Source organism: Oratosquilla oratoria, chromosome 43 (genome assembly GCF_046742065.1).
Source record: "Oratosquilla oratoria isolate Oo_2021 chromosome 43, ASM4674206v1, whole genome shotgun sequence".
In the NCBI taxonomy this organism is placed as follows: domain Eukaryota; kingdom Metazoa; phylum Arthropoda; class Malacostraca; order Stomatopoda; family Squillidae; genus Oratosquilla; species Oratosquilla oratoria.
The window spans coordinates 25,592,682-25,611,866 of NC_134819.1; the positions used below are offsets into that span (position 1 = coordinate 25,592,682).

General features: G+C 39.8%; 2 protein-coding genes across 2 annotated transcripts in view; one reads left to right on the forward strand and one right to left on the reverse strand.

The window, feature by feature from the left end:
* The window catches only part of LOC143021811 (uncharacterized), a 217,647-nt gene that overhangs the window by 48,103 nt on the left and 150,359 nt on the right, over nucleotides 1-19,185 (forward strand). The gene's annotated exons all lie outside the window — the stretch shown is intronic.
* Nucleotides 596-19,185, reverse strand: part of LOC143021840 (ileal sodium/bile acid cotransporter-like) — a 23,100-nt gene continuing 4,510 nt past the window's right edge. The window contains exons 2-9 of the mRNA XM_076179607.1: nucleotides 15,751-15,890; nucleotides 14,168-14,373; nucleotides 10,895-11,099; nucleotides 9,039-9,206; nucleotides 6,708-6,803; nucleotides 5,827-5,982; nucleotides 3,409-3,452; nucleotides 596-671 (exon numbers count right to left, since the gene is read on the reverse strand). Of these exons, the coding sequence (XP_076035722.1) occupies nucleotides 596-671; nucleotides 3,409-3,452; nucleotides 5,827-5,982; nucleotides 6,708-6,803; nucleotides 9,039-9,206; nucleotides 10,895-11,099; nucleotides 14,168-14,373; nucleotides 15,751-15,890 (1,091 nt within the window). The remainder of the gene's footprint in view (nucleotides 672-3,408; nucleotides 3,453-5,826; nucleotides 5,983-6,707; nucleotides 6,804-9,038; nucleotides 9,207-10,894; nucleotides 11,100-14,167; nucleotides 14,374-15,750; nucleotides 15,891-19,185) is intronic.

Consider the following 19,185-nt stretch of genomic DNA (forward strand, 5'->3'; position numbering starts at 1 on the left):
GTTTAATATTTTAGGGAATATACATTATAATATACATTATACATCATATTTATGCAGACATGCTTAGAAATACAAACAGAAGAATTTATTCACACAAGGGTGTGACACAGCACAACCACAGAATTCTATTCACGCCAAGGACGTGACATTAACGCTAAAAGAATATATACACCATAAGATAAGGTGATCATGTAACATTTCAGCTTTAGACTATACTAAAATAAAAGTGGCTCCTACATGATCAATATCACTGACACAGTATATTGAATCGTAATTATTGCCCCCCCCCATATATAACTCCATCAGTTGCATATGTAATATAAATTATTGTGCATTGTTATTGATCGTGTAGGACCTGAGGATCTGCTCAGCTTTCAATGTTGATTCCGACGGAAGGAATCAGACCTCATACTGGTCGAAAACCGACCATCGTCCACATCCAGATCACTTTGGCCGATGGGTACAGTGCCGCTGTAAAGCCGACGCTGACTCTTCGTCATTTTCGTTCATGGTCGTGTTCTCCCTCGGAAGGGGAGGGCACGCCGAGGGCCAATGCAGGGGATAGATGGATTTTGACAGGGACTGAGATCTCAGTTTACTTTGATTTTTCTGTTGCGGACTGTGGATACAGGGGATAGGCCATTTCATCGTCGTACTGCTCTTCGAAGTGCCTGGAAAAAAGGGGGAAATACGGTTTATATTATCATCAATGGAAAGCAAACATCGTGAGAGGGGCGTCACTTCACTCACATGCCGACGCCATTTCCTTACGGTTACCCCCCCAACAACCCCCTATGGTGCCACCCTTTCCAAACTCAACAGTTTTTGGCAAAATCAGTTGATTTGACCAAACATGAGTTCTGTAGACATCCCTTTCGTCTCCTCCCCCGAGAGTTGTCTTTAGTTTAAATAACCCTGTGCGTGATACCAACATCAGGGATAGCCTGAGTTGATGTTCATGAATGCTGGTAATACGCCTTGACTGCGTTTTACAAAGCAGGCTCTGATTTGATACGAAGTCATCAGAGCTAACCCCGTGTTTTTCCAAAGGCAATTGGTATCAAAGATGTCGAAACTCCTCTTTCAAGTCTGCATTTAGTATCCATGTTTCAGCCGTACAGCAAGACAGAAGTACAATAGACCTAAAGATTCGAATCTTAGTCATCCTTCATAAATATCGACAGTGCTATATATAATGAATGAATTCACAACAACATGGTCTATACCAACCCATTGAAAGACTTCTTGACATGACCCACTACTGTTATGCTTTGTACTACTAATGTAAGTGAAGCTCTCCAAGACCTCAGTGTCCACTCCACATACATAAATAGACTAAAATTTACTACCAGGCAAGCTCCCAAACGCCTGGACCTTGATCTTTGTCCAAACCTGGAGTTCCAGCGATCTCGCCTTCCTATAAAGTGACTAAAGGTATGTAACCAGGATATTTTGCGACTTCAGTAGACTGGCAAAAGCAAGGCAGTTGACCTTACTGTTGTCAATGTGTACTCCGCAACATCATTGACTGACAACTCTGTCCATGCAGCTGTTGAAGGTTATCTGGGCGAGAATGCACTCCTGCCTCACTCCTGGACTAATTCCAAAGAAGCCAAGCACGCCTCCTCCATACTTCACAGCACTCTGTCCCGAAATATAGGTTGGGAATCCTTAAAAGAATCCCATGGACCCACAGAAGATTCCAGAGCACCTCGCGATGTACTGAATCATGCGCCTTGTTGATCAGTCCTGGCTGCTAATAACCACTATTTGAAACTCACGTCGGTACTCCACTAAAACTAATCATATTTCATAAGAGCATTCAACCTAGCTGGTTATGAGGAACAACTTGTACGATAGACCTGGGGTTATGTCTAAGGATCAATGTAATTTACGAATACTATTGTACCTCTGGGAACTGTGAATCCATTAATACGCCCTACATTGGCCATTCGACATGTAGCCTTAGCAAACAATGACAATCCACCAACAAGGAGCAATTATGAAACGCCATCTAAATTTCCACATCTCAGTCTTAGAGAACACTTTGTTAAAAACACTTTTTAGTTTCCGCCCACTGTAATGATGTAAGCAAATTAAAAATGTTGGATGCCATCTATATAGTATAGGGGACTGGTCCCCTACCAATCTTATTCAATCGAACATGACTTCGACTTTATAACAACTCCAGTACCCATGTCACAAACTCTTGCCACACTAGTGACTAAACTCCTCAACCCACTCTTCCTTTAAGTATTCCTTCTGTATCCCTCATTCCCATCCTACCAGCGCTGAAATGCCTCCCACATACAGTATTTGTTGATATCGTCAATCTCTCGAGCTCGTGTGCAACCGATTATCTTCGGATACCTTGACAATATTTTGATTTAGCCACTTGGGCTGAGGAAAAACTGGAATAAACATGAAAATGACTTGTGATAGATAATGTGAGGGGAGAAAAATACAAACCTATGTGATATATCAGTGAAAAAGTAAATACAAATTATTTAAATGAAAAAAACATCAACGTAATATCTGGTTTACTAGGCGGAAATAAAAAGATATAAAAACGGTCTTCTTCAGTGCAGTAGCATCTAAAACAAAAGATCAATTTGATTAGGTTAGGTTAGGTTAGCCTAGGCTACAATTATCCCCTAGTCTAGAGTTAGTAGGAAAAAACGTGGGACTGTTTTACAGTACGTAAATAATACTAGCCACGATTCTCTAACTTGAAATTTAAATATATCACATCAAAGACTTTAAATCGACAAGCTTTAATAAAGTGCCTGACCAACTACTTCTAAAGCGTCTCTATTTACCACATATATGTTTATTTTTGTGCTAGCTTTCTAACTGTATACATTGTATTTGTGTATCTGTATATTCTATTACCAATAAATCCAATCCAAGATAGCCGAAGATAATCAATTGCACGTAAGTGCGAAAGATAGGCGATATCAACAAATACATATGAATGTTTGCCGATGACGTCATGAATGTGAAATGACAACAATAGTGCTGATTGGCCCTATTGCAATACACATGTAGATACATAAATACATACATACATACATATACCAAAGGCTTTTTCACCCTTACACGGGAGGTAGCCTGTGTAAGGGCTACCTCCCTACATACTCCACTCCCCTCCACCCTCTTCCCTCCCTCTTATCTTGGCACCTCCTGGATGACGGGTCATCCCTGCATCTTGTCCACTGCCCTGGGTCAGTGAAGAAAAAAAAAAAAAAAAAAAAAAATCGCTTCCTAGGATGCCGACACGAGTCTGTGGGTTTGATGAATTCTCTGGTTCTCAAGTGAGGAAACCAAACGTGATCCTTCACTGCTTCCTACCCGTGGACCAGGACTAGATGTGAATCATTCTCATTTCAAAGGACGGGAATTTCTCACCTGAGGTTGATTTCTTTGACACTGCTGTTGTTCACTGTTGACGTCTGAAAGCATACAATGGACCTTGTTAGTACATTAAGGAATGCGCGCACACACACATACACACGTATATATGGACGCACACGCGGGTCGACGGTACAGTGGTATCATTCGCAACCTTCACTCCACTGGTTCGAGTTCGAATCCCGCCCAGGGCTGAAATAATTTCAGTACCGCTGCGCTGAGAGACGGCACTCCATTTCTCGTGGGCGGAGAGTTGGTTTTGTGAGCGTGCGTGCGTGCGTGTGTGTATATATATGTGTGTGTGTGTGTGTGTGTGTAAGGTCACAGCATTACCCATATATCGGGCAGATATGAGCTCTGAGTTCCCATCCGGGAGGGTAATAGCTGTCGATCACGAGCTTAACATGTGATCTAAGACCATGGTGAATCACACGCACACATCAATATCGCTGCGCTGTGAGTCGTTACTCCAACTCTCGTGAGCGGGGAGTTGTGTGTGTGTGTGTGCGTGTAAGGTCACAGCATTACCCATAGATCGGTCATATATGAGCTCTCTTCCGGGAGGGAAATAGCTGTCGATCACGAGCCCAACATGTGATTCTCGACCATGGTGAATATCTCTCTCTCTTTCTCTCTCTCTCTCTCTCTCTCTCTCTCTCTCTCTCTCTCTCTCTCTCTCTCTCTCTCTCTCTATCTCACACACACACACACACACACACACACATTACATTAACGTTTTCTACGGTGTTAGTGTTTAGGGGGGACTTGGGTTTCTGTGGATCGTTAATAGCGTGCACTCCAATTCCAGGCGTTTTGGTACAGCGTAACCTAAGTTTAATTTCTCCAGAGTTGTCGCGTCAGGGGGAAAAAAGCATCATTGTAAAGACAAACATATATACACATTGTAGTGTAAGTCAAAGAAAACAAACGAAACACGAGCAAAATGTTTAAAGGGGCGTCTACAGTAGACGTAAATTTAATATCATTGCCACTGGAAGGTTAAAATTATTGGGAATACATTCGACAATAAGACCTACAGTAAAAGGAGACAGTGCCCTTAGATTATTTGACATATCACAAATATAGACGGTTATGAAACCCGTAGTGCCATCTTGGAGAGATTAAAGTAAAAATGGATAGAATATTAGTTACACTCAAACTATTCTTGGTGAACCCATGTTGCGAGTTACGAATCAAATTATGCCTCTTGATATGATCTCTGATAACATCTGCTATTAATGATTCCCTCATTTAACCTTTAACCTGTGTCAGTATGATTGGTCTATAGTTGAGCATAGAGGATTTATCAACCTTTTGAAACACGGGAACAGCATTTACCTGTCCCCAAGAAATAGGCACAAATCCAATGTCAACCGACTTACTAAATCCTTTCGTTAATTCCTTACAGTATTCAAATTTACACTTTTAACACTCGAAAAGATTTCGTTAGGACCCGTTAATTTTGCACCATTGGGTCAATCTATCTGGTATTATCTTACTTGCTAATACAGATGTTAGTCTATCTCTTCTACACAAACTTGGGGTACTATATCTAACCTCTCTTTTGTAAATACTTTAAGAAAATATTTATTAAACGCCTCGCTCATTTTTTCCTCTGTATCAATCAAGATATCCTCTTCGGGTTTAATTGGGCCTGTCTTTTCTGGCAACCATAATTTGTAGTTAAGTTTCGTTCTGAGCATATTATTTTTAACCAGACTAGCCATTTTATTATACCGGGCTCTAATGTAAATTTCTTCCATTTTCATTACTTTTCTTCCGATATAATTTTTCAACCTATTCGTCACCCATTATTATCATATTGAACACAATATAACTTAGAAGTACTGTCCATGTACAGGGGTCTTCAATACTATCCTTATATTGTCAATAATATTGCGCAATGCAGATTAATTATTTACACAATATTTTTGATCGTGTAGGGTCCTTATTCAACTTTGTTTATTCTCTCTGCCGCCAGGCAAATTAATTTGAATAACCTAAAGAGAACGCTTGAACTCTAAAGGAGTTAAAAACTGTCGATTAATCCTTTCAGTACTAACTCGACTTACATGAGCATTTCGTCAGGTGCCAGGCAATTTCAATCAGCTAAGGAAATCCCCCTCCCCTTGACCGCCTGTACCTATTTCATCATATGTTAGAATGTCGTCTCCCCACTTAATTTATTAATCTAATCTAATCTATGATACATAAAAAAGTGCGATGACTTGAAGACTATGTAGGTTGTAGAATTCTTTGGATTGTGTTTTATGAAAAAGATTAATTATCAATCCACTAGTTTGAGTCTGAAAATCTCTAGTTCTAACCCCGACCTCACCCTGGAACCCTCTACGGGGGTCTTCCAGCCCCCTCCCCCTTGTTGAGAACCCTCCGGGTTAAAAGGGCAGAGAGTACCTTCCGAGGGACGGTGTTTTCGACGACCAACTTGGAGTTCTCGACCGCGGGTTGCCGGGTGCACCGCCAGCAATGGTACACGATGATGAGGGCGATAATTTCCACTACCAGAGTCACAGAGTACAGGGTCGGGAACACCATCAACTGCCTCCGAGTCTGTAGTTGGAATTCAGGACTATGAAATGTGGTGGCGAGATTTAGAAAGGAAGGTGGTTTCTCATCGTCTTCACTTTAGCATGAGGTGGCGAGGTGGTAGTGGTGCCGTGTAAAATGAAGCGGCGAGCCCTGGTGTGAATGAGCTGCGCCTTACTGCATTGTTATCAACCCGATAGTGGGCAAGAGATAGGGATGACCCTTCATCCTCAATGAGCTAAGATAAAAGGGAAATCGGTGAGTGATAGGTGGACATGCCTTGGGGGTAGAAGCCTATTGATATACAGGTAGATAGATGGATAGATAGATAGATAGATAGATAGATACCAAAATACATTTGGGATGTTGCATCCATACAATTTTATTTACAAAAATACCAGTTTGATTAAAGGCAAAGTAAATATAGAAATATTTTAGCTATTCAACAACGGTAGATATTTGTCCCTCGTTTGTCGTCTGCGACTCGAGAAGTTTTGGAACTCTCCAGGGATTGCTGCTTGCATCAGTTAAACATTTATAAATATATATGAGAAATTCGCTAGTGAACAGCGACATCAATCAGACACTGTCAAGGAGATTGTCTTATAAATATATATTACAATTGCGGACATCCCAACCTCACCCACGATACATCAGAACCAATTTACTGTACACATAAACTTCAGACCCCAACTGTTCACCATAAATATCTTCATTTGGACATAAAGGATATGGCTGAGATACTGTACTTTGAACTCGGAGAAGGAGAGGACGATAACACTGATGACCACGGGGACGTTCTGGCAACCGGTCTCGATACCGATCGTGCGCGCTACCTTGAGGGTCTGTGGACAAGAACACACATGGAATGCACAACCTTGTGAAAGAAACTAAATCGGATTCATAACATAGTGAATTAAGAAATAAATTATAATAGCAATAATTGTAATACCGATTTTAATGATGATGATAATAATAATAATAATATATCTACCTATATACCAAAGGCCTTTTCACCCTTATAAAGGAGGTAGCTAAGTCAAAACGCATTTACCCACTCCCACCCTTTCCTCCCTCTTATCTTAGCTCCTCGTGGATGAAGGTTCATCCCTGCCTCCCGCCCACTGTCCTGGATCAGAAATAATACAACAAGATACGATATATCCAAAGCAAGGCCGTTTTACTTAATTGGCGACCCCCTCTCTCCATCCCCTCATGTTGAAAATAAAGAAGAGGGAGAGAAATCTCTTCGGGCTACGCCAAAATATGATTCACACATAACCACTCACTACTCCCCCATCCCCAACCCCCTCCTTTCTTTGCACAGTATCATCTATACACAGCTATTCTCCACTCAACCCTATCTTGTACCTTCTCTCTTCCTTGCTCAACAAATATTTCCAGCTTGGCCAAAGCCCCTTTCACCCTATCCATTCATCTCATTCTTGGTCATCTCCTCTAGTTCACTCCACCCACCTCTGCTTTCCACACATCTTTTACTAATCTTTCTTTACTCATCCATTCCATGTGTCCAACCCATCCCATTACTCTTACATCAACCCTATCTGTCATCTCCTTTTCCACTACCGCTCTCTTCCTCACCTACTCGTTACCCTATAGAACCTTGTAATCCCTACCACATTTAAAATTCTCTCTGCATCTCTTAAATTCTAAGTCTCCGCCCTATTAGCTGTCGTCACCACAGTCACCCCTTCATATAATCCACTTTTTGCATCCATTCCCAAATGCCTATTTCTCATGACACTTTTTAATCCCCCAAGGCATTTACTTGCTTCTCTCAATCTACAGTTTACCTCCACCTCCACTCCTCCCCTCCCTGTCACACGTGATAACCAAATCTATCCACTTTCTCCAGTCTCTCTCCTTTAAGACTTACAACCAACTCACTGCCATCCTCTCCCTTTGTACGTCTTATCATTTTACTTTTACCTACATTTACTTTGGACTTTCTTCTATCACATACTTTCCAAAAGTCCATTACTAACTGCCTTAAACCCCCTTCTGAAACCTGCCACAAGCAGTGTCGTCAGCAAACAACAACTAGCTCACCTCCCACTTCTCTCCATTTCCTTTAACCATCTCTAATCCCCTGCCCATTACCCTCCCATTTCCCTCCCGCACCATCCCATCCATGTACACATTGAACAGCCATGACACATCCCTAGCGCAGCCCTATCTTTACTTCAAACCACTCGCTCTCTCTATTTTCAATTCTAACACGGGTACTACAACTCCCACAAACACTCTTGATTTCCCTTAACAGCTTTCCTCCAATTTCATATATGTGCAATACCTCCCACAGTACCTTCCTGCCTACGCTGCCATAAACTTTCTCTGAATCCATAAAGGCCCAAAAACCATCCTTACCTTTTCCTAAAACTTTTTCACAAATCTCCTTTACCATAAAATTGTGATCCACGTAACTTCTACCTTTCCTAAACCCTCTGTTCCTCTCTTAATTCTCCCAAGTAAAACCCTCCCATTAGCCTTTCCAACTACACTTAACAAAATGGTTTCTCTTATTAGCTCTCCGATCACTAACACCGTTGTCCAGCTAAACCTCTCCTAATTTTCATTCTCCCTGCGAACCGGAGACGACTGTTGATAGGTTGGCGAGAGCCGATCAGTAGCCTCGTCGATCAGCTTGGTCAGTTTTCTAAATCCTTTTTAGCTTCTTTTGTGTATTCTTCCATTTTTAAAATGAAGTGTTTGAGAAACGTGATAGGTGCTACAAGAAAAAAGAAAGAAAAAAGGATAGTGTGAGGTAATATGGAGGTAATGCAGAGAACGGGGACGGAAACAAAACTGTCAGATAAGGTAAATGAGATAGTTTTTAGGTGGTCCGGGCATATGGAAAGAAGTGAGGAAAGGTTAACAAAAAGGGAGGGGAGAGGAAAGGGAACAAATGAACCAGATAGGAGCGTGTTCGCGCGCATGAGTGTGTGTGTGTGTGTGTGTGTTTGTGTGTGTGTGTGTGTGTTTGTTTCCATGTGTGTGTGTTCTGGAAACCTGCAGCCCCACAGGAGCCAGGAGCATAACATAACGCTGGTAACACTTACGGAACAGAGGATTTTGGCCACAGCATAGCCCAGGGAGACACTGCCTATGGGAACGACTGCAGCGGCCACCACCACGCAGAGATTAGAATTGATGATCACATGCCAGGAGGTGAGAATGATCAGGCAGTATCCGAACGAAGTTGTGATCCACGCCGCAAAGCTACACATCTGCAACAAAGGTCGGAGATCAGCTAACTGCATTAACACAGTGACGTACGTTCGTGGACACAGAAGTCATGTGAAAAACTAAAGAGTTTTAAATCATTACAAGCACCGGCTTCGCCGTCCTTGCTACTCCAGGGGTACTTGGACTGTGGCGCGCTCGTTTCGCTGCGAGAACCAAATATAAAATGTTTTATTTTATACATCCCTTATATATTTTTTTTTTCTCTGAAGGAGAATTGATGTATTTTTTCGCAACCCTTTTTAGAATTTTTTCCCGGTACATGCTTTATTATTATTATTATTATTATTATTATTATTATTACTATTATTATTATTATTATTATTATTATTACTATTATTATTATTATTATTATTATTATTATTATTATTACTGTTATTGTTATTATTATTATTATTATTATTATCATTATTATCATCATTATTATTATTATTATCATTATTATTATTACTATTAATTTTATTATTACTATTGTTATTATCATTATCATCATTATAATTATTATTATTATTACTATTGTTATTGTTATTATTATTATCATTATCATTATTATTATTATTATTACTATTATTACTATTATTACTATTATTATTATTATTATTATTATTATTATTATTATTATTATTATTATTATTATCATTATTATTATTATTATTATTATCGTTATAATTATTATTATTATTATCATTATTATTATTATTAAATAAATTATTATTATTATCATTAGATAAATGTGGGTAAAAGTAAGGTGATGAGATGTACAAGGGGTGAAAGTGGCAGCAGACTGGAAGTGAGCATTAAGGGAGAGCGACTGGAGGAAGTGGATAGTTTTGGATACTTGGGTGCGAATGTGGCAGGAAAGGGTGGAGTGGAGGTGGAGGTAGAATGTAGATTGAGAGAAGCGAGTAAATGCCTTGGTGGATTAAAAAGTGTAATGAGGAATATACATTTAGGAATGGATGCTAAGAGGAGATTGAATGAAGGAGTGATTGTGCCGACAGCACTGTATGGGGCAGAAACATGGAACATAAAAGAGGAAGAGAGAAGGAGTTTGAATGTGTTTGAGATGAAATATCTGAGAAGTATGATGGGGGTTACTAGGCTGGATAGAGGGAGAAATGAGGAGGTGAGGAGGAGAACAGGGGTGGTAAGGGAGCTGGGAGGTAGGGTGGATGAAAGAGTATTGGGATGGTTTGGACACGTGGAAAGAATCCACATGGAGCTGTGAGTAGCGTTTCTTCGAGGCCTGGAAAGTGGACCATGAATCATCTAAATCAGACCATTCACTTTAGCGAGATCTGTTTCTGTAGACTAGGAAAAACCTGCAGGAAAATGAAATAACAGTCGTGAAATAAAGGGACTATTGCCAGATAGCAATGCTTAGTATTCATTGAGTATTGTTTCGTGACTCAGATGGCATGTGGCAAGGGACCGGAGGATCGGGACTTGCATCTGTATCTATATGTATATAGAACGAAGGTCACTTACAAAAAGCACGTAATTAAATCAATTATTGCCCCTACTAGGATTCGAACAATGGACTGCGTGATTAAGCATGGTCATTACATCTCACTAAGTAGTTCAAACGTGGGTTCATAATCACATACTCCATGGTTCAAGTCCCAGAAAGGTCACGTATTCGTCAGAGCAACTATATAGCACCATGACATACCTTGGAGATCCGTTCCGCCAAGACTCGCTTGTAGCTGCGTATGGCCATCCCTATTCCCGCTGGGATGGCGATGAATGAGAGACTAGTCAGGATGTTCATGTAGGGCACCTTCAGCTCGTGGGCCGACCACCGTTGCGTGTAGAGCCACATATTAAAAGGCATACCCCCAAACGCCAGTAGTGAGGAGGTAGTAGTCATCAAGATACTGTAGATTAGGTGTACCAAAGCTTGGTTGCGAATTTCGGCTTAACTGGTGATATTCTCACATACGCATGTGACAGAATTTGTTATTTTGTTGTATGCATATTATTGAACAAGTTTTAAAAACACATATAGTGAGACAAAGGAAACGTCTCTAAAGATTAGTGTATTTTGATCGAGAGGAAAGGCATTTCTGTTGCAGTTAAAATCATATTTACTATTCACTATATGGTAACAAATCCACACGTAGCATGCACACCCACATCCTCTACATATATCTCCCTCTCAGCATCTAGGCTCATACATACTCCACTAACACTAACACATACACATTTTAGAGCACATCGGAGAAGTTAGAGGGAGCTATTGTATTGGATAAAGTATTTCCTGAGAGAGCAGTATACAAGAACAATAATGAAGGATATAATGTCATGATGAAGCGCGGTGAGTAGCGGAGTTCCATAAGGGTCAGTTTTAGCACCATGACTGATAGTACGACAAGCTACCTTAAAATGTTTGAGGGAGACTGGAAATTGTTACAAGAGCTGGGCTATACACATGTATGGAGCCAATTATAAGAAATGAACTTAAACTCCAAGAAATACAAAGTAATGGAAATGGTTCAAGTCTCAAAAGGGTCATCATTGACTCAGTGAGAAATGAGTAAGTTACGGAAACAAAAGAAGAAAGGGATCTGGGAATACTGGTCACGTTTGCCTTCTCACCTGACCTGCAAAATCGCGTGTTGAACATACAGATTACTGACAAACATTAAGGTGGTTTTCCACTAAATGGACAACATGGACGAGATGATAAGAAAATCGTGGAATACCTAGAATATACATAAATTGGAAAATATGAGCAAAATCAAAAGAACACAGAGAAGCGACCAAGCTGGTTCCCAACAATATAGATAAAACGTGTTAAGAGATAAGAAAAGCACTGGATATACCATCATTGAAAGAAAGTATTATAGAAAAAAGTAGCATGATCCTTGTGTTCAGGTAATAAAGGAAGTAGATAAAGCTGACAGAAAAATCTCATGGCATGGGACCGGAAGGTATCACGAGTTTATGGGAACAAATTGAAGACGACCACATGTCTGAAGGATGTCAGAAATACAGTTTTATGCATATATGTCTCAATTCCTTGGATAGTTTATGTAATAAATGAATGGCTATACCTGTGACAGGGAATGTAAATCCTCGTCGGGCTATCTAGATTTATTGTAATAAAGATATATTTACAGCATGGGGATGTAATCCCCTTCGGGGAGAGTTACCAGGTACTCCCTCTAAGGTAGAGTACTGTGTGTGTGTGTGTGCGTGTATATATATATATATATATATATATATATATATATATATATATATGTGTGTGTGTGTGTGTGTGTATGTATATACACGAAGTTTGTCCAGAAAGTATCCAGCCATTATGAATGTTTGCAGAACTGGTAGTGCAATCCTAGCAAAAGTGGACGGACACTGACAGAAGGCCCTACTGCGTATGCGTGAGCGGCCCTAGTCCCATGTGACAACTCAGTTACCGGTCAGACACAGTTGAGTGAAGATGTGTACTGTTTGACCGTCGCATTGACAATGACTGAGCGAGTAGATGAAAATCGGCGATTGACAGTCCGAGAATTAGAAGATGATCTTGGTATCCCGCGGACAAGTGTTTCAGAGATTTTGACGAAAGATCTTGGTATGACACGCATGGCGGCGAAAATCGTCCCGCGTCTCCTGACCCATGAGCAGAAGGAATTTCGTGCTAAAAATTCACAGAACATGCTTCAAGCTGCTACAAATGACTCAAATTTCCTGAAAGAAATAGCAACAGGATATGAGTCGTGGGTCTACGGCTATGACCCAGGAACAAAAGCCCAGTCTAGGCAATGGAAGTCACCTGCGTCTTCACGACCGAAAAAGGCACGGCAAAGTCGAAGCAAAGTCAAGGTCATGTTAATATTTTTTGTTTTTATCAGGGTGTTGTTCACTGCGAGTACGCTTCTCAAGGCCAAACAATAACGAGGGAGTATTACATCAATGTTCTTCGCCGTCTGAGGGATGCAGTGAGAAGAAACGGCCGCAGCTGTGGGCAAGTGGAGACTGGATCCTTCATCAGGATAATGCACCTGCTCATTCTTCATGTGTCGTGCATTGATTTTTTGGCAAAACATTCCATCATCCACCTCATTCAGACCACCTACAGCCCAGATCTAGCTCCCTGTGATTTCTGGATTTTCCCAAAGCTAAAATCACCATTAAAAGGAAGGAGATTCCAGTCCATAGATGAAATTAAGAAAAATGCGACGAGCCAGCTGATGAAGATCCCAAAAGAGGACTTTGCAAAATGTTCTGAAAAGTGGAAGGGACGCTGGAAGAAGTGTGTGAGGTCCAAAGGGGACTACTTTGAAGGAGAGTAGGGCGCCATTGTCTTAGGTTACAAGCACTTCTTGAAATTGTAAATGGCTGGATACTTTCCGGACAGACCTCGTATATATATGTGAATGTGCCTATCTTGTGTACGAGTAAGGTTAGCAGTTAGATCATAGGTTTGGGATGTATACAATACTATTTGGGTGTTAATTGCATTGCTATGGATCTATTTAGTTTTAGTGAATGTGTCATGACATGGTGTATGGTTTACAGTTATAATTATGTAGTTATGTAACTTTCCGTTGGGAGGTGGCGTGATGTGTGTTGTATGTTTGAGTCAAGTGTTTACAATTTGGGAATGTGAAGGTCAGCAAGATTGGAGATATTGCAAGAGGCCATTGTCTGTCGGCACCTTCTTTTATGCATGTGGATCACGTGTCAGGCATGTGACATGTAATGGTTAGTAATGATATATGGATACATTTAGATGGAGTTGGAAAAATATATATTACAGTTAGACAAAAACTATTAGATAAAACATACACACATACGCGCGCGTGCACACTCACACACATGCATGCACACGCACACACACACACACACACACACACACACACACACACACACACACACACACACACACACACACACACACACACACACACACACACACATTCAAAGAGGGCTGCCCTACCTCAGAGCTAGGTCTCCATCCACCCAGTACGTAAAAAAGTTGGAGAAGGCTCCTCCCGGGCTGCAGCAGACGAGGAGAACCCCCAAGGTTTCGTAGGGCGTCATGTTGAGTGCCATGGTAAGCCCAAAACCTGCGGCAGGAAGGATGCCAAACTGGCTGACCATACCGATGACGCACCCTACAGGTCGCTTCGCATGGAGTATCAACTGAAACGAAGGATTTGCGTCGTATTAGATGAAGTTGATAGATAACTTTTACTCCTATTCTGTTCCTCCCTTTCTCACTCGACATTCACCAACATTCCCTTATACATTTTATACTGACATCTAATTACTTTTGCTCGTTTCACTCTTTGACATCTCACGATGTAAAGTGAAAAAATTAAGTTGGACTCTTAAACGAAGGTAATTGTATATCAACGATGATAGCCTCGATGTACTTTTATGAAAAGTTTCCTCTACAAATCTTGCCTCAGTGACTTACATTGATTTTTACCGTCCCCACTATATCTTAGTCCACTTCGTGTAGTGAGTGGATGGTGGGAGTAGTGAAAAACAAAATAGGATAAGAGGAGTTTCCGAATGATCGAGACTCCAGTCTGATCTAGTCTCTTTGTTTAGCTGAATAAAACCGATTGATGTGTCTCAGGACAATAACCTGCAGGGTTTTTTTTCTTCTTCTTTTTATCTAGTGCCCTTGAAAAATAGTGGCTTGGAGTTTAACCTTTCAGGGTTATTGAAAACCCAAAGGTTTATATGCCAAATGAAAGCCTACTTGTGACTTCCTTTCTGCATATTTCTGCAACTATTATCATGCTGGAGTGGAAAATCTTATTTTGACCGAAGACCTTCAAAGCGTTGTACAGTATGTACAGATTTTTAAAATATTGCATTTTTCACTATTTTTGTGGAGAATATTATCACTGAGAAAGAGGATAAAGATCATTTTGGTCTTGGTTTGAAGGCAGTTGGGCACTTCTAGGAATTTAGAGAAATCATTGGAGTTATACGAAGGCAATTGTTTCCTAAAAGGTTTGTCATTCAAACCAACCGTTTGAAACTAACATGCAAAGAAAATCGCCCAAATTCGAAAGATGCACTACTTTCTCAGGGTTCCGTCTAAATGAAAACACACACACACACACACACACACACACACACACACACACACACACACAAAACCGGTGGCGCGGTTGATAGAGTACTGGACTGTCAGCACGGAGGCACGTCAGCACCTGGTTCCAATCCTGCCCAGGGCCGAAATTATTTCGGTATCGCTGCGCTTCGGGTCGTTACTCCGACTCTCGTGGGCGGGGAGTTGGGTGTGTGTGTGTGTGTGCAAGGTCATAGCATTACCCATAGATCGGTCATATGAGCTCTGAGCTCTCTTCCGGGAGGGAAATAGCTGTCGATCACGAGTCCAACACGTGATCCAAAGACCAAGGTGAATACACACACACACGCACACACGCACACACACGCACACACACGCACACACACACACACACACACACACACACACACACACACACACACACACACACACACACACAGATAGAAGGATAGAGAGAGAGAGGGACCTACCTCTCGCCAGTAGGTGGCCGTGCCCATGGCCAACATGAGCAAGATGAGGTTGACAATGCTCACAATGGTTAAACACTTGTCCAAAATCTTCATCCATTTCATCGAAAATAGAGCTTCGTTTTCTATGATCGTCTCGCTACCTGCAATGGTCACAATCACAAAAGTAGAAAAATTATTATTCTTTCTTGATTCAGTGAACACACCAGCGCAAGCAGAGTGCCCAAACTGATAGCAGTGGTAAATATCTTGTTTCGTGTGCTTTAACCTTTAAATACAAAGTAGATCTACGGCCATTCAAGTAGAGTGTACGCTAAAATACAACTGATTAGTGTTGCTGCTCAATACATTCTTAATTCTGAATATGACATTTTCATACAGAATTGATTTTCTTTTTGGGCAGCAACACAGGGGGGGAGAGGATATCGTAGCTATACTTGTAAAGCATAAGGAAATAGGAGGCTGAGGCAACAGTATCAATATCAATATCTCTTGGTAGAGAAGCAAGGCATGATCCCTCCCTACTTCCCATTATATTGGAACGTGTCACTGCCAACCAGGAAATTGAACAGAACGAGGCTCATGTACCAGTTGCCCCAAGAAGATGAACCAGAAACAGGAAAGAAATAGAAGAAATATATAGACTAGGGAAATACAATACAGATAAGACCAGACCAATTAAGGTTAAATTCAGGTCACAAACAACAGCGGAGGATATCTTAGAAAAAAACAAAACTAGCAGACAGTGATCAATATAAACAGGTATGGATTAAAAGAGAAATGGATAAAGAGGAAAGACAGGAGAAAACAAAAAGACAAGAAACTAAGGGAAAACGAGAAAAGAACAGGGTCAGAAAAAGAGAAATTCTATTGGAGAGTAGTGAATATGAAAGTGAGGAAATGGTTCATAGAAGAGAAAAACAGAAGGGAAACAGAAAGCACAATGGAAGTAGCAGAAAATTAAAAGTGTTTTACACAAATATAGATGGCTTAATAACAGGCTTGAACGAACTGAATGATTACCTGAAGGAAAAAGAACCGGACATAATGGGAATTGTAGAGACAAAATTGAATTGAAAGGTCCACTACCATCCAACAGTGTAGGAGATGGTACATATAATTATTGGATTAGAAACAGAGAGGGGGTAGAGTTATGTTCCTCACTAAGAAGAATATAAATGTGAGGAATGGCACATATGGAAAGAATAGAGTAGAGATGATTATGATGGAAGTGGACGACAATGTTGGGAAAAGTAGGAAGTTTGTAGTAAAATGTGTGCCTCCTAAAACGGCTTCATGGAAAAAGAAAGAACACGAAAATATGTTAGAAGACACAAGGATAACACTAAATAAGATAATGAAAGATGGAGGAAGAATAATTATAATGGGTGACTTTGATTGTAAAGAAATCTGCTGGGAAGAGATGACAGTGAAGGGTGGAGACGACCTATGGGGAAATGTACTACTTGATATGATTATAGAACATAAATTGACGCAATGGATACAAGAGAATACTAGGTATAGAAATGAGGAAGAACCATCAAGACTGGACCTAACAATCATATCAGAATCCAAAATAGTGGACAAGATTGAATGTAAGACACCAATAAGTAAAAGTGACCACATATTGGTTGAACTGGAACTAAATGAGGAAAAATACATGAAAAGAAATTAACAATATAGACAAGGAAGTATGATGTATGAAAAAACAAATTTTGATAAGATAAGAGAATTCTTTCAAAAAGCTGACTGGGAAAGAATACACAAAGAGGAAACAACAGTAGAAGAGAAATGGAATATTTTGACAACAAATTATAAAGGAGTGGAAAAGTATGTTCCAAGACAAAAGCAAGAAAAAGAATATGTAAAGTGCTGGTACAACAAAAGATGTAGAGTGTTAAAAGACAAAAGGGATAAAGCTTGGTTAAAAAAAATATCAAAAGACCTGGAAAATGAAAAATATATACTTGTTATAGAAATGAATATGTACAAGTGTGCAGAGAAGAAAAGAGAAAATACGAAACAGATGTCATAGAAAAATGTAAAGATTAACCAAAACTATTTTGCAGATTTGTAAACAACAAACTGAAAAACAAACAAGAATTAGAGAAACTACGAAAAGGAGGAGTTGAATACGCAGAGGAAATAGAAATGGCAGAAATTATGAACAAGCATTTTAAATCGGTGTTTACAAGGGAGAATATACAACCTAGAGATATCGAATGGGAGGAGAAAGTCCCCCCTATGAAAGAGATAGAAATATCAAGGAATGAAATAATGAAACACTTGAGTAATCTCGATGTCAGAAAATCGTATGGACCAGGTGAAATGGCAAACTGGATTTTTAGAGAACGTAGGAATGAACAAACAGACAAAATACATAGTCTAATAAACAGTTCACTGAAAGAAGGAAAATTTCCAGAAGATTGGAAAAGAGCAAATATAGTACCAATATATAAAGGGGGAAACAAGAAAGACTATAGACCGGCCTCTCTTACAAATACGATAGATAAAATTTGTGAAGTAATGAACAAAATTAGATGGGTAAGGCATTTGAAAAAAAAAAAAAAAACGTACTAAATCTAAGGTAATTTGGATTTAGACAAGGACGATCATGCGTCACAAATTTATTGTGTTTCTATTCAAGGCTAATAGATGTAATACAAGAAAGAGATGGATGGGCTGATTGTGCATTTCTAGACCTGAAAATAACTTTTGATAAGGTGCCACATAAGAAATTGCTTAAAAAATTAGAAACTCCAGGAGGAATATAGGACAAAATGCTGAAGTGGATGGAAGACTTCTTGCATGAAAGAAAAACGAGAGTGGTGATAAGAGACAAACACTCTAATTGGGATGAAGTGATAAGTGGTGTTCCACAAGGAACAGTTCTGGCCCCAATAATGTTTGTTATATGTATTAATGATATGAATGAAGGAATTGAAAGTTATATGAGCTTCTTTGCGGATGATGCAAAATTGTTGAAAAAAGTGAACACTGAAGAAGATTGTGAGTCGCTACAGAGTGATCTCAATAAAGTATGGGAATGGAGTAGGAAGTGGGAGATGGAGTTCAATAGTAAGAAGTGCAGTATAATGGAATTGGGAAAAAGCAAAAAAAAGAATAATAGGATCATATAAATTGGGAGAAGAAGGAATAAAAAAAGTAGAAAATGAGAAGGACCTTGGAGTCATTATTATGAATAATATGTCACCTGAGAAACATATAAACAAGATTTTTGGAGAAACTTATCATTTAATAAGAACAATCAAAGTGGCATTTGCATACCTGGATGAAAAAATGGTGAAGAAAATACTAATCACTTTGATAAGACCAAGATTGGAATATGCAGCAACGATGTGGTCACCAAGTATAAAAAAACTTGAAAGAATACAAAGAGCAATTACAAAATTGGCCCCAACACTCTCAGAACTATCA